Source organism: Mobula birostris, chromosome 8 (genome assembly GCF_030028105.1).
Source record: "Mobula birostris isolate sMobBir1 chromosome 8, sMobBir1.hap1, whole genome shotgun sequence".
Classification (NCBI taxonomy): domain Eukaryota; kingdom Metazoa; phylum Chordata; class Chondrichthyes; order Myliobatiformes; family Myliobatidae; genus Mobula; species Mobula birostris.
Window position 1 is genome coordinate 47,521,080 of NC_092377.1, and position 16,706 is coordinate 47,537,785.

Consider the following 16,706-nt stretch of genomic DNA (forward strand, 5'->3'; position numbering starts at 1 on the left):
AGAGCAATGGGCTAAGCACACACCCCTGAGGTGCACCAGTTATTTTTGGAATAGCATCTGCATCTGCAGTCTGGCAAAAATCTGTGGACCAGGTGCTGCAAGGCTGCCCAGGCAACCAGTGATATGTGTTACCAGTGAAGAGGACAGGAACATCTCCAAAATACCAAGACAGTGTTAAGAAAATTATGGGCTCAGAGTACGATGCAACAAGTGTATATTCTTCAAGCCAAGTATCACTTACTCTGGTTACACTATCGACGCACAAGGATTACACAAGTGTGCTCAGAAAATTCAAGCAATGGTGGATGCCCCGTAGCCAAGGACATGTCACAATTGTGTTGCTTTTCAGGATTTGTAAATTACTACAACAGGTTCCTGCCAAACCTGGTTAATCTGCTTCATGCCTTTAACTTATTACTACAGATCAGAAAGAAATGGCAATGAATAAAACTGTGTGAGATGGCTTTCCAAAAGGCAAAGTAAATGGTGATGGCAGACACTGTACTCACACATTATGTTCCACATCATCCAGTGAATCTTGCCTGTGATGCCTTGCCTTTGGTATAGGGGCAGCCATGTCACATGTTATGAATGATGAAGGTGAATGCCCCATAGACCTTGCATCAAATTCTCTTGCCTCGGCAGAGAAAATTTACACACTGATTGACAGAGTGGCCTTGAGTCAATCTGTGTATAATATTATGGCATTAAACATTTCAATCTGTACTTGTATACCTTATTACTGATCATCCTCATTACCCACGTTTACCCTCATTACTGATCATCAGCTACTAGTGTCCATTTTCATTCCACAGAAGGGTGTTCCACCAACACGAATGCAGAGATGGGCTCTGTTTCGTACAGGACACCATTACAGAATCGAATTCAGGAGGGCAACTCATCATGGATATGCTAATGGATTGTCCCATTTGCCCTCGGAAAAGGAAATACCTGAAAAAAATTACAGAAGAGGAAACTCTTCTTGACATATTCTCCATAATGCAAATCAGAAGTCTCCCTATTATGGCAGAGCTGATCCAAAGGGAAAGCAGAAAAGTCCCCACACTGTCTTAGGTGTACATCACAACTCAAAATGACAGGAATGTGCAGCAGAAATTCCAGTACTCCTATTTTTACCAGTGCCAGAATGAACTTACCCTTGACAAGGGATGCCTTGTGTAGGCATTGTGACTTGTTGTACTATCCAAGCTGAGAACTAAAATGTTGGAGGAGATACATGCTGGTCACCTAGGTGTGGACAAAATGGAAGTGTTGACTGGTCAGGGACACACACACACACACACACACATAACGTGTAACGAATGGTGTCAGTACGGCAATGGCACACATCATTACTCCACCACCTCACATGTGAGCACTTCGCTAAGTGAAAAATCAAGTATACAAATATCCCGGCTCCTGTGTTTTTCATTTGATTAGTGTCTGGAGTTACAAAACATAACAACAAGTATGAATCTCTTTGTGCAATTTATGGTCAGATTTCTAATTAAGGCACTTCATTGGATTAAATTATTCACAAGGACTAAATTCACAAACCAATTACAGTTACCCAACAAAATCTGCTACTCGTCATTAATTGTTCATTTATTTTGCTTGCAATTGAATTTCCATGCCAATTTGGTTAACTTTAGTATTTCCATACATGTTAGTAAAGAAATTATATACAGTATCTCACTTAAGAGATTGAATGGTGATATTCAATATTATAAACATAATAACAGGAGATTATGCAGGTGCTGGAAATCTAGAGAAACACTCTGTAGAGTGGATGAGGAGAGGATGTTTCTTATGATGGGAGAGTCTTGTACCAGAAGGTACAGCCTCAGAATAGAGGGATGTCCATTTAGAAAGAAGATGAGAAGGAATTTCTTCAGCCAAGAAGTGGTAAATCTGTGGAACTTGTTGCCACAGGTGGTTGTGTAGACCAAGCCATTGGGTATATTTAAGGCAAAGATTGATAGGTTCTCAATTAGTCAGGACATGAAGGATTACGGGGAGAAGGCATGATAGGACTGAGAGGAAATGGTTCAGCCATGAGGAAGTGGCAGAGCAGACTCGACGGGCCAAATGGCCTAATTCTGCTCCTACATCTTATGGTCTTTTCTATAAAGACAAATAAACAGTTGACTTTTTGGGCCAAAAAGGAGAAAGGAGCTTGAATAAAGAGGTAAAGGGAGTGGAAAGAATACAAGCTGGCAGGTAATATGTGAAACCAGGCAAGGCACTGGGGTATGAAGTAACAAGCCTGTAAGTGATTGCTGGTAAAGATAAAGCACAATCAACCCCCAAACTACAACTGCACTGTATCAGTTACAATTGTGTGATTCTCTTTGGAACAATTGAGTATAACACTGATTATTGCTAAAAGATCAACATGCACCAAGTCCAGTTCCCTTTTTTATATTTGCTCCCAGCAGAGCAAGTACTCAAATTTAAAATTCTCAATTGCAAGTTCACCCTTTGACTTCCCTTCCTCCTTGCTCGAACTGTATCTCCAAGTGATCTATGCATCTCCAATTTTAGTCTCAAGTACATCCAAAACTCCCTCCATCCTCTTGACATACTTTCAGTTACCTCGGCCTTTAAACACAAATAAGAGGAAATCTGCAGATGCTGGAAATTCAAGCAACACACATCAAAGTTGCTGGTGAACGCAGCAGTCCTCCCTCAATCCTTCCTGGTCCTTAAAACCCACATTTTTGACCAATGAATATCAAAATAAGGCACCTGATCCACTTAAAAGTAAATAAGTCTGCTTCATTTTGTAATTTTTACACATCTAATTGGGCAGGAGCAGGGAATAATGAAATACAGGCTGAAGTCCACAACTCCAGCTCTGTACTAACTCTGGAATTCCTATAACAATGCCCAATAAGGTAGCCAGAGTTCCTCAGACTTCCTAGCTTGGAAAGTTAGAGCAGACACAAGTCCAGTGAATCCATAAGACTGACTCGAGAAGGTACAGTTGTTGAAGAAGGATGTTAACTTACATTTTATTTGATTTAATTCACTTGATTTCAAAATGTTTTAAATGCATGAAAGCATTTAAGTGTTTTAATTTTGTACTAATGAATAATGTTAAGTATTTTAAAGGTGTTTATCATTTTTCAGTATTGCTTGTGTATTTTTAGACGTCAAAAGCATTTAATTTAAACCACTGCCAGAAAGCATGGAGCAGGGCCTGACTGTATGCCAAAAGCATTGTGGGAGGTGAAACTCTCACACAAATTTAGATAGCACCTAAGCACTAGCATCTCAACAGAAGTCCATGTTTAACTGCATACCACAAGAGCGTGTCCAAATACTTGTGACCAACTAGTTTCTGGTGGCTCCACTGGTTCTTCCATCCAAGCTCCTACCATTGCTCCCTCCTTTGACTGAGTGTCAATTTATCTGACTACAATCCAATGAAGAGCCTTATGATATTTCACTATATAAAAAGGTGGTAAATCAGATGTACACTTACCTCATAAGTGCATTCTGGCATTTATAAAAACAAAGCTTTAAAAAGCCAAATATAGATTTTAAATTTCAAGAACATCAAAATTTATACTCAGAATTTCACTTCAACAACTAAATCATGAACAAGTTCTGCCTTTGTATATCGTCCATTTTCACTGCTTCGTGGCATACTGGATGCATCTCACTAGTTCCTGTGTGTTGCAGCAGAAATCTTATCTTTTCATTAGAAAAATGATGCAATCTCAAACATTAACTATGAGTTTGTATCCATTCACTAATAAATTAAGGAAACAATAAGACCGCTTGAAAACAGAAAAGCAAGTCTGTAAACTTTCTCAGCTTAATAGCTAAATAATAAGAGATCATTTACACAACAGCTATACAGGAACCCTGGTTCATGAATGACATTACTGAAATATTAAATACACAACAGTTATGTTTGAGTAATACTGTAAATATATTGTTTGATTAAGCTTTGTTTATTGTTTGCACAGTTCATTACGGGTTATACAGTGCCTATAAAATATATTAACCCCCCCACCCCCCGTTTTCATGTTTTATTGTTTTACAACATTGAACCACACTGGATTTAATTCGGCTTTTTTGACACTGATCAACAGGAAAGACTCTTTTGTGTTAGAGTGAAAACAAATTTCTGCAAATTGTTCTAAATTTATTAAACACAAAATAATTGATTGCATAATTACTCACTCCCTTCCAGTAAGTATTTAGCAAATGCAACTTTGGCAGCAATTACAGCCTTGAGTCTGTGTGGAAAGGCCTCTGTCAACTTTGCAATTTTTCCCCATTCTTCTTTACAAAACTGTTCAAGCTCTGTCCAATTGCATGGGGATCGTGAGAGAACAGCCCTTCAAGTACAGGCACAAGTTCTCAATTGGATTGAGGTCTGGACTCTGACTTGGACACTCCAGGACATGAACTTTGTTGTTTTTAAGCCATTCCTGTGTTGTTTTGGCTTTATGCTGGGGTCATCATCTTGCTGGAAAACAAACCTTCTCCCAAGTCACAGCAAGCACTGTGAGGGTCATGTTTTTTGACTTCTCCAGTGCGTTCAACACCATCCGCCCTGCTCTGCTGGGGGAGAAGCTGACAGCGATGCAGATGGATACTTCCTTGGTATCATGGATTCTTGATTACCTGACTGGCAGACCACAGTACGTGTTCTTGCAACACTGTGTCCGACAGAGTGATCAGCAGCACTGGGGCTCCACAGGGGACTGTCTTGTCTCCCTTTCTCTTCACCATTTACACCTCAGACTTCAACTACTGCACAGAGTCTTGTCATCTTCAGAAGTTTTCCGATGACTCTGCCATAGTTGGATGCATCAGCAGGGGAGAGGAGGCTGAGTACAGGGCTACGGTAGGAAACTTTGTCACATGGTGTGAGCAGAATTATCTGCAGCTTAATGTGAAAAAGACTAAGGAGCTGGTGGTAGACCTGAGGAGAGCTAAGGTACCCGTGACCCCTGTTTCCACCCATGGAGTCAGTGTGGACATGGTGGAGGATTACAAATACCTGGGGATACGAATTGACAATAAACTGGACTGGTCAAAGAACACTGAGGCTGTCTACAAGAAGGGTCAGAGCCGTCTCTATTTCCTGAGGAGACTGAGGTCCTTTAACATCTGCCGGACGATGCTGAGGATGTTCTACGAGTCTGTGGTGGCCAGTGCTATCATGTTTGCTGTTGTGTGCTGGGGCAGCAGGCTGAGGGTGGCAGACACAACAGAATCAACAAACTCATTCATAAGGCCAGTGATGTTGTGGGGATGGAACTGGACTCTCTCACGGTGGTGTCTGAAAAGAGGATGCTGTCTAAGTTGCATGCCATGTTGGTCAATGTCTCCCATCCACTACATAATGTACTGGGTCGGCACAGTAGTACATTCAGCCAGAGACTCATTCCACTGAGATGCAGCACAGAGCGTCATAGGAAGTCATTCCTGCCTGTGGCCATCAAACTTTACAACTCCTCCCTTGAAGGGGCAGATATCCTGAGCCAATAGGCTGGTCCTGGACTTATTTAATAATTTACTGGCATAATTTACATATTACTATTTAACTATTTATGGTTCTATTACTATTTATTATTTATGGAGCAACTGAACGAAAACCAATTTCCCCCGGGATTAATAAAGTATGACTATGACTATTCTCCAGCAGATGGCATCTGATATTCCTCCAATATTTCCCTGTATTTTGATACATCCATTTTACCCACTACCTTCACAAGCCTTCCAAAGTCTGCTGTAGTGAAGCATCCCCACAGCAGGATGCAGCCACCATCATGCTTCACAGTAGGCATGGCGTGTTTTTGATGATGTGTGGTGCTTAGCTTTAGTCTGATGGCCATAAAGCTCAATTTTGGATTTATCAGACCACAGAATCTACTTCCAGCTGACTTCAGAGTCTCCCACACACCTTCTAGCAAACTCTAGCCAAGATTTCATGTGAGTATTTTGCAACAGTGGCTTTCTCTTTGCCACTCTCCTATAAAGCTGCTACTGGTGAAGCATCCGGGCAACAGTTATTGTATATGCAGTCTCTGCAGCTTGTAGCAACTGAAGCTTGTAACTCCTTTGCAGTTGCCAAAGGTCTCTTGGTGGCCTCCCTTACTAGTCCCCTTCTTGCACAGTCACTCAGATTTTGAGGCAGGCTGCTCAAGTCAGATTTACAGCTGTGCCATATGCTTCCCATTTCTTGATGATTGACTTAACTGTACTCCAGGGATATTCAGCAACTTAGAATTTTTCTTGTATCCATTCCTGACTTGCGCTTTTCAATAACCTTTTCGCAGAGTTACTTGGCTACATCTTCATGATGTAGTTTTTGCCAGGATACTGACTCACCAGCTTTTGGACCTTCCAGATACAGGTGTGTATTTACTACAGTCAATTGAAACACCTTGAATGCATACAGCTCTCCAAAAACAGATCTTCATTTAACTAATAATGCGACTCCTAAAACCAATTAGCTGCACCAGTGATGATTTGGTGTGTCCTATTAAAGGGGGTGAATACTTATGCAATCAATTAGTTTGTGCTTTATATTTGTAATTAATTTAGATCACTTTGTAGAGATCTGTTTTTACTTCCATGCAAAAGTGTTGTTTTCTGTTGATCAGTGTTAAAAGAAGCCAAATTAAATCCACTACGATTCAATGTTGTAAATCAATAAAACATGAAAACCTTTAAGGGGAGTGAATACTTTTTATAGTCACTGTACGTAAAAGTACATGAATGGCATACGTCATCACACCAGCACATCATTGTTAGAGGTTTAACTGCTCCAAACAAATCAGTCAAAATGAACTTTGCTGACATCATTAAAGTAATGCAGGAATATTTAGAACTGAAGCCACTGTTGACTGCAGAATGTCTTAGGGTTCATAAGCAGAATTAATCTGAAGGAAACTTCATTCAATGTACGTTGCTGAATTGAAGAAATTGTCTGAGCATTGTCTGTTCAATGATGGGCTTTATGATGCACTGAGAGATTGTTTAGTTTGTGGAATCTTACAAGAAAGCATTCAAAAATAATTCCTAACTGAAACACAACTCACATTAAAAAGAGCGGTTGAAATTGCTTTATCATAGGAAATAGCAGACAAAGATGCAGCTCAGTCGCTGTTAGCAATGAAAGAGAGAGTGAACAAAATTTTAGTGTCGAAAACAGAAACCTGACTGGCCAAAATTGTGCACCACTGCAGCTGGGGCTCACATACATCAGACCAATGCAGATTTAAAGGTGAAACTTGCAGAAAATGCAACAAAGTAGGATACATATAAACAGCATATCAGGAAAACAAAAATAAATAGACTGCACAGAGAAGAGAAAAAGTCACATTACAGTTTCAAAAAGAGCACTAATCTGCTGATTAAGCACTAATTTGCTGATGAAGCACCTGATAATTGGTGAGAGTGACACAGGACTGAGTAGCCTTGAGATTTACATGAAAACTAACGTGAGACAAGCAATATGGCTTACAACAGAAATGAATGACAAATGAATTGTTTCAGTCATTCCACAAAATGAGCTTGAACGGCATTTCAGAGACACTGAACTGAAGCCTGCCGATATCCAGTTGAGAATTTATACTGAAAAATATAACACCTATGGGAATGACAATCACAACAGTGAAATACAACAACCAATGAGCCACATTGTGCTTGTATGTGGTAAAAGCAGGAGGGCCAGCATTGTGAGTGTATGAGATAACTACGGTGATTGAAGAATTGCATGCCACATCCCGGCAATAAAGCCAACTGGAAGTGAATTAAGGAATGTACTGGATGATGCCACAGCAGTGTTTCAGGATGGCATTGGAAAACTCAAACAAATCAAGGGTAAGAGAGTGTTCAATGAGAATGCCACACCCAAGTTTTACAAAGCCCGTCTGGTTGCTTATAGTATTCATGATAAAGTGGCCAGTGAACTAGATCCCATGGAGGCTGAAAGAATTCTTTTCAAGGTTGAGTGCAGCTCATGGGCAATGCCAGTGGTCCCAGTAAGGATGGATCTGTCAGGATCTGCTGTGATTTTAAAGTCACCATTAACCTAGTACTGAAATCTGGTCAAAATACCCTCTGCCCTGGATAGAGGACATCTTTGCAAACCTTTCTGGAGGAAAACTCTTCAACAAAGTGGACTTTGCTGAGGCCTACCTACAGATGCAGATGGAAGAAGAGTCACCATACACACTCACAAAGGTCTTTATAGCTAGAGTAGGCTTATTTCTGGCGTAGCATCCACACCTGCACTCTGGCATAAAGCCACATTTGGACCAGGTGCTGCAAGGCTGCCCAAGCACTCAGTGTTACCTGGATGACATCATTGTTGCTGGTGAGAATGACAAGAAACATCTCCAAAATCTCAAGGAAGAGTTATAAAGCTAATAAGATTATGGGCTCAGAATATGACACAACAAGTGTGAATTCTTTTGACCATTTTACTGTGGTCTCATTATTGACGCACAAGGATTACACAAGTGTGCTGAGAAAATTCAAGCAGTGATGAATGCCACAAGGCCGAAGGACATTTCACAGCCACGGTCTTTTTTAGGATTTGTCAATTACTATAACAGATTCCTGCCAAACCTGGCTACTGTGCTCCATCCCTTGAACTCAATATTACAGATTGGGAAGAAATGGCAACGGACAAGGCAGTGTGAGGTGGCTTTCGAAAAGGCAAAGTAAATGGTGGTATCAGACACTGTACTCACATATTATGATTCGCATCGTACAGTGAAGTTCGGCTGTGTTGCCTCACCTTATGTATTAGGTGCAGTCATGTCATATGTATACAAGTGATGGAAGTGAATGCCCCACAGCCTTTGTATCACATACCAGTACTGCTGCAGGGAAAAATTATGCACAGATTGGGAGAGAAGCCTTGTGTCTGGTTTGCAGTGTGAAATGTTTCAACTCATACTCATATGGGAGAGAGTTCACCTTTATTACTGATCATCAACCACTAGTGCCCATTTTCAATACAAAGGTTGCTCCCTTCACAGCAGCAGCATGAATGTAGAGATGGGCTCTGTTCCTTGGAGGACACAGTTACAAGATTGATTTCAAGAGGACAACTAATCATGGAAATGCTGATGGATGGTCCCATTTACCTTTGGAAAACTCATTTTGATTTTGAGGACACTCTTGTTGATGCGTTCTCTCTAATGCAAATTGAATGTTACCCTATTACAGCAGAGACGATCCAAAGGGAAACTAGAAAAGACCCCACACTACATGGCAATCCAAAATGACTGGAATGGGCAGCTGAAATCCAAGTTCCTCCATTCTAAGCTGAATTTCAAATCACATATTAACCATATTATTAAGACTGTGCTCATTCATTTAAGGAACATTGCAAGAATTTGATTTCTTATTAACATGATGCATGTTTTTAGTTTTCGGCTGATGAGATTATTGTAAGTTATTGTTTTCACGACTGTCTAAGAAAGATATAAGTCAGCTGCAGCTTGTTCAAAATGCAGCAGCAAGAATTTTACCCAAAAATAAAAGAAAATATAAGCACATTCTATCAGTTTTGCCATTATTACACTGGCTGCCTGTGTCCTTTAAAATCAATTTTAAAATACTCTTAGTTATATACAAGGCTCTGAACAATCTAGCTCCTCTGTATATTTTGGAGTGTCTGTCCCCTTACATTCCTAACTGTATTCTTATACCTACAAATATTGTTTTGTTTAGTGATGCTAGAGCCAAGCATACAAGAACTGATGATGCGGCCTTTTGTTCTTGTGTACCAATAATCTGGAATACTCTACTGACAGGTACGCCAGGCAGATACTGTGGAATGCTTGAAAACCTTTCTAAAAACCTACTTTTTTAAAAATTTGGCTTGTTTATAGGATTACTTAATGCCTGTTGACATTGACTACATTTATATAATTTGGTATATTCGATTATATGTTATTCTATACAATTTTTGTCTTAAGATTCTTAATTTTCTCCTGTATTTTTATGACCATGTTGATTTATCTTTACGATCTATGTAAAGCACTCTGAGCCTGCATTTTAATTTATCAAAACGTTCCATATAAATAAAATTTTCTTACTATTCATATCAGCACAGGGATGAACATGCCCTTGATGGAGATTGCCTTATGTGGGGAAGGGGATGAGGATGGAGATGGAGAGGTTTTGTATCATCCAAGCTGAGAGCGAAGGTGTTGGAGGAGCTACGTGTTAGTTATCTAGGCAGGATTGAAACAAAAGTACTGGCTCGAAGCTTTGTCTGGTGGTCTGGGATAAAGCAGCAAATCAAGCAGCTTGCCATGCACTGTTCAGGATGCCAATTCATCCAGAAGAAAGGTATTCGGAGCTGTCAGAACCATTTCCTGCCATTCCAAAGTCAACTCCTCCAACCACTATGGAGGAGGCCCCCAAACCCAAGATTGTTTCGCAGCCACAAGTCTCACCTGCCAAGTAAGGTGACCTCGCAAACACGAGGATTTCTGCAGATGCTGGAAATTCAAGCAACACACATCAAAGATGCTGGTGAACGCAGCAGGCCAGGCAGCATCTCTAGGAAGAGGTACAGTCGACGTTTCAGGCCAAGACCTTTCGTCAGGACTAACTGAAAGAAGAACTAGAAAGAGATTTGAAAGTGGGAGGGGGAGGGGGAGGGGGAGATCCAAAATGATAGGAGAAGACAGGAGGGGGAGGAATGGAGCCAAGAGCTGGACAGTTGATTGGCAAAAGGGATATGAGAGGATCATGGGACAGGAGGCCTAGGGAGAAAGAAAAGGGGGAGGGCGGAGAAAACCCAGAGGATGGGCAAGGGGTATAGTGAGAGGGACAGAGGGAGAAAAAGGAGAGAGAGAGAAAGAATGTGTGTATATAAATAAATAACGGATGGGGTACGAGGGGGAGGTGGGACATTAGCGGAAGTTAGAGAAGTCAATGTTCATGCCATCAAGTTGAAGGCTACCCAGACGGAATACAAGGTCATCTACTGTAAAGAGGAAGCCACATTCAGGTTGGAGGAACAACACCTTATATTCCGTCTGAGTAGCCTCCTACCGGCAATTAAATATTTAGGCCTGAATAGAAGAATTTAAACTTTACTATGCTGTGGATATCTATACAGTATCACACCTCCAGATCTTAATGTGAGCATATCACTAAAGTAAGAACAAAACTAAGACATGTATTCTCATCTCCATGTGTTTGCCTTCAATTAGTTTTAGAGTTACAAAATGTAACAATAAATTACAAAAATCCAATTTTATGCAATTTCTCTGATACATAGTAAAGCATTTTTCAAGTTAGTCATAATAATAAAAATCAAAAATAATGTTTCATGGTATTCATTAATGACTGGATGATATACAATATATTTCATTAGTTTTATGGTGACTATTTAATGAATTATAGCAAGTATGTAGAACTATATGATATGAGCAATTATTGAAAACAGACTGTTCAAACTTCCAAAGAAGCTGGCTTCTGAACAGTCCTCTACTATGGAACTCTTTTGTAATCCATGAACTGCTGGTACGTAAGGCGCCATACTACTTCTGTTAAGGTAATATGACTTTTAAAATATTTGGCTTGAGTTGCTCTTCAAGCCAAGATAAGGATCTCACTCTGGAGTGAGTATTGTAAATCATGGTAACTGGGATCAAAAACTGGTCAGCAAAGAAGGCACACATCCCAAAACATAAAGGTACACTGGATGCTTTAGCGTACAAAGTGATAAAGCCTGATGCAATGTCCACAGTTGCTTGAGTTTCAAACCATTGTATGAAATGTTCTCAAAGCAAGCTCAATAGCTTTCCATCCCTGAAGGCAATCAAGAAATAGTGTATAGGAACACCAGTTTTGCAAAATGATCAATGGTCAAGTGTAAATGAGTACAAAAATGACAGAAGAAGCAAATTTCATTATTTTGATATATGTGACTCAATTTGTATCTGTTTCTCTTTGGTAGCAAAACCAACAGTCAGACAGTGACAAAAAGGTCAATGATGCTAAACTTTATGGATCATTCACGCAAAATAATCTCCAAAGAACTGCTCTGAGAACCCCGACAGATGAAAGTGCCAGGGCTGGTACCTGCATTATCATTCTCCACTTGCAGCTCCTTTTCCTGTTCAGCTCTTATTCCTGTTACACAAGTATGTACAGTATAGCTGTTTCCTCAAGATGGCAAACTTCTGGACCTGAAGTGGCCTATGGCTAAATCTCCTTATCCAGTAAAATTATTGCAATGCTTCTTCTGACTGCACAAGCTGGTGAAAGTCTAGTTTTGCAGGTGGAGTGAATTGGGGGCAGAGAGTGTCAAGATGAATGAGATGGGTTGATTCCAACCTCCGAGACTGGGTGGGTAGAGGTAAAATGATTAAATATCTGTTAGCAGCTTCTGAAAATTTCAAAGAACTGATTCTATATTTGCTGCATGTCAAAACATACTCAGCAGTAGCCAATTCATCTTTGACAATTTAAAACATTACTTTCCTAACCTTACATCTTTAGCTCACTCCTTCCTGTTAAAATGCTGCTAAGCAGCTAACTCTATGACCAAGCCACCCAAAGGCACCACAGTAGACTAGCAGTTAGTGTGACACTATTATAACTCAGGCTGTACGAGTTCGCAGTTCAATTCCGGTACTGTTCTGTGCGAAGTCCCCGTGGAATGCACAGGTTTTTCCCAGAGTATTGTAGTCCAGTTTCCTCCCACAGTCCTGGGTAGGTTAATTAGTCCTTGTAAATGATCCCATGATTAGGTTAGGGTTAATCGGGATTGTGGGGTTGCTGGGGCAGTGTGGCCTACTCAGCGCAGTATCACAAAATAAATAAATATGATAATATCACTAGCAGTTTTTGTGCTAACGTTTTGTTACTTATTCTGTAAAACACGAGAAATTACTAGGATAAATGCACTATATAAGTTCAAGCTTTTATTCTAACAGCCTTAGACAAAGTAGAAGTAGCACTGGGTGGACACAGTCTGCCAACAACATGCAGCATTGAAAGAACAACTGAAAGAGAAAGGGATTCAAGGGAGGAGAGAAAAGTGAAAAGTTAGTGGCCGAGATAAAGACTGAATGAAAAGGAAGTGGAGAAAGTTTTCAGAAGAAGGAGGACTAAGGGAGAAAAGAGACTGGGAGAGAAGGGAATGAGGAAGGCAAGAATATTTACATCTGCTTTTGGGATGATTGCAGTCAGTGCATTTGAGTGCACATAATTTTGGGCAAGTAGCTGCACTAGTACATGTCTGATCTATGAAACAAAGTCTTGTTTCCACTGTCTTGAACCTCCTCACATTCAAACCAAGATGTTCCTCTATCAAGCCCATGTGCAGTTCTACATTAAAAGTATTCCCTCATAGGATTCTTTCAATAATCAGAACAAAAGTCAGCACTTAGAGAACTGCATCAGCAAAATAACTGAACATTGCTCAAGTCTCATACCTCAGATGTTTTGACACTGTTGCACCATGAATAAGGCAAAAAATGCTGTACAGAATAATTTAGTGATCAAGGTGGTTTGTACATCTTGAAAGAAACCTGGAAGATGACCACTGTCTTCATGGCATAGATTTCATATGACCTAATTTATCCACACGAACCAGTGAGCAGCCTCTAATACTAATCTCACATCTTGGTCCATAGCCCTCCATGCCTCAGCAATTCAAATGCTCATTTACAAACTTCTTAAATGCTATCAGTGATCCAACTTCAGCCACTTTCTCAAATGGTGCATTCCAGGTACTTACCACACATAGAATGAAGTTGTTCCCTTCATATCCATGCTAAATGTTATCCCTCCAACCTAACTCCTTTAGAGTTACCTACCTTGGATACGAGGCATGCTTCTTCCAGTCTGCTCCATTTACATCCCTCATAAGTTTTATATATATGCCTCAATCTTAGACCTTCGTAATTTTCTTTGTTCCGAGGAAAACAGATCACAATTTTCCAGTCTGTCCTCATAACCGAGCAACTCCATCCCAACCACCTTGTATGGTCCTTTTTAACCTGAAAAAGCCTTTGACACTGGAGGGCTATGGGTAACCCCAGGTAATTTCTAAAGTAAGTACATGTTCGGCACAGCATTGTGGGCCGAGGGGCCTGTATTGTGCTGTGTTTCTATGAAAAGGGATTTAAAAGAATCCTTAACAGGGCTGCCCTGAAAAGCTCATACAAAACGACATGCAAACTACAATCCCAGTCTCACCTCACTCATAATCACTCTGTATTTGCTACAAAATGACATGCAAACTACAATCCCAATCTCACTACAAAGTGGAATTGTGTCTATATTCCTCCATTTGTCCTGATATTCCTCACTTCCAACATACTTCCCAAAGGAGTGGGCTTAACCTAGTTCATGTCCAGGTTCAACCTGCAGCATTCCTGTTTCATAACCAAGTTCATTCCAACCTCAGTCATCAATTTACTGTATGCTGAAAATGCCCAAAACATCATTGGCTCCTTTACTGATATGCATAAGTATTGTCCTTACACTAAATATCCAGAAGACAAGGGCTGTCTACCAACCTATTGCCACATTGTTATTCCCTGATAATCAGCAGGATCACTTTCCATTTCTCAGGGAGCTTTCTCTCAGTAAAGACTGATATCATGATGAGCTACCTTCAAGACTCCAGCACAGTCTTCATCTGACTGACAGAACTTGCTCCATTAGACAGACCATATTATCTGGACACTCAACTCACCCAAGTTATACTATAGAAAAAGATTCCCACAAAATCACAGCAAATGGTTCAAACATCTGCAAAGTCTCTTTGGTAAAGTGTAACACTGTCACTGACTGCTGGGAATTTCAAGCCCACAACTGCTCACAGTGGAGAAGGAGATTCAAACAAGACATTGAGGAACGCAGATCCCCCATGACACCAATCGGAGAAGACCAATCAGAAGCAACAGGTGAACACAACATCCCAAACTACCCACCCACCTGAGGCAACACTTGCAGCCCCACCTGAGACAAAGTTTGTGAATCCCGTCTAGGATTCTTCTGTCACTTCAAAACTGGAAACAAATTAAGGCATCTTCCACCTCCAGATGCTTCCAAGGAAGACAACGCAATGTAGTGTATGTTCATCCAAGAGCTCAAAAGCTCTGTCGCTGTTCAATTATTGCAAGTTTTGTTTACGGTTAGTTCTGCTTATACAGCCTGTCGTATAAACCATTAATCAATATGGAGGTAATGAGAAAAGGTTTTTTTTACCTGAATCAATAATTCTAGCTCCAGAGAATTGACACACATGTGCTTTTCCAGAAACTCCAATTTCTGCATAATAATCGCAGTCTTCTGGGAGCTTTCTGTAGGCTGTTCAAGCGCTCGAAACACTGTGGCGCCGATTATCAAATAAAGCACCACTACCAGAAAATATACTGAAGCGGTTTTCCATTTCATCACACTGGGATTCAGGTCGCTGTCATCTCCTGAAGTTAAAACTGTCGGCTTTGCAGAAAAGGACAATCTTGGTTTAGCATTCTGGGTTGCAGATTTGGGGTCTAGTAAATCGGGCGCTGCCACTGGGGAAAATCAAACATGAATAAATCTTTTCACTATCAACCAGATTAAATCGGGTTTATAAATTAACAGTTTTCTATGCTACATCCTTAATTTACCCCATATTGTAAGTTAAATGTGAAATAAATATCTACAGTATGATAAGCGGCAAACGTCATAATTCAAAATTGATGGTGCAACTGAATTAGCTTTAAACATATTGAACAGATCAGGAGTCGTAACTGAGAGATATTCCTGTTATAATCATGGATGGACTTCGTCCCAACAATTGTTTGGGGTGCATTTTTCTTTGTTATTAAAAAGAATCCTTACTGCATTCATTCTGACAATGTGGGTCTCACGCAAGTCTTTTTTAAGTTCCTGCCAGAGAAAACGCATGTATTTGAATTCAAATGCTGAAAATACATCGTGTAATTGTTAAAATAAGTTATTAATCATGACATATTATTATGAATGTGAAATCATTGATAAATATGCGTCTTGAGATAAATCCAGAATTAATTACGCTGAGCTCATTAAGAGTACCTTGGTCAGGTATTGTTCATTAGAGATCTCGAACATTTGCGGAGCTCTCAGCTGCGAACAAATGTATCTTCCAAAAAATGTTTCATATCCGGACAGTAGCTTTCCTTTGAAGCCGACTTAAGCATAGCCTGATAAAATATGCATCTCAGCAAAACCTTGCTCAGCATTAATTCCAGAATGACAATAGAAACAGACCCCTTTTTAAAATGTATTTAGTAACGTGAAGAGATATTCGCGGAGCTGACTGGTACTTACTTCTGGTACGAAGAATTCGCCTTATTTTCTTATATTAGCATTCTTTTGTTTGCCCATTGTCAGGGAAAGAGTCGAACATTTAGGAGTGGATGTCGTGCCACATGGTTCATACGTGTTCATTCTTGTCGAAATGCACAGCGCTCGCGCTCTCTCTCTCGCCGAACATCTCACGCGCACACGCTCATATATACTCACACCTCGCTTCATTTAAAGGATCCACGCCCGTTAGGATCATTGTCCCATATCCAGTAGATCGTCGTGCTTTCTACCGTGCGATTAATCAAAAAAAAATGCGACGAAGACTACAGATGGAAAGGGAAATAGGCCACCGACGAAAATAATTAATTACACGCACTAGCAATAAACACGATTCGCTATTGAACTTTCTGGAT

The 16,706-nt window shown here is 40.2% G+C and overlaps 1 protein-coding gene across 2 annotated transcripts in view; it reads right to left on the minus strand.

Annotated features, from left to right (window-relative positions):
* The window catches only part of kcnk2a (potassium channel, subfamily K, member 2a), a 131,829-nt gene extending 115,406 nt beyond the window's left edge, over positions 1–16,423 (minus strand). For both annotated transcript variants that reach the window (XM_072265128.1, XM_072265126.1), the window contains exons 1-2: positions 16,315–16,423; positions 15,226–15,536 (exon numbers count right to left, since the gene is read on the minus strand). In XM_072265128.1, the coding sequence (XP_072121229.1) occupies positions 15,226–15,536; position 16,315 (312 nt within the window). In that variant the 5' untranslated portion in view covers positions 16,316–16,423. The remainder of the gene's footprint in view (positions 1–15,225; positions 15,537–16,314) is intronic.
* Positions 16,424–16,706: the final 283 nt, after the last annotated feature.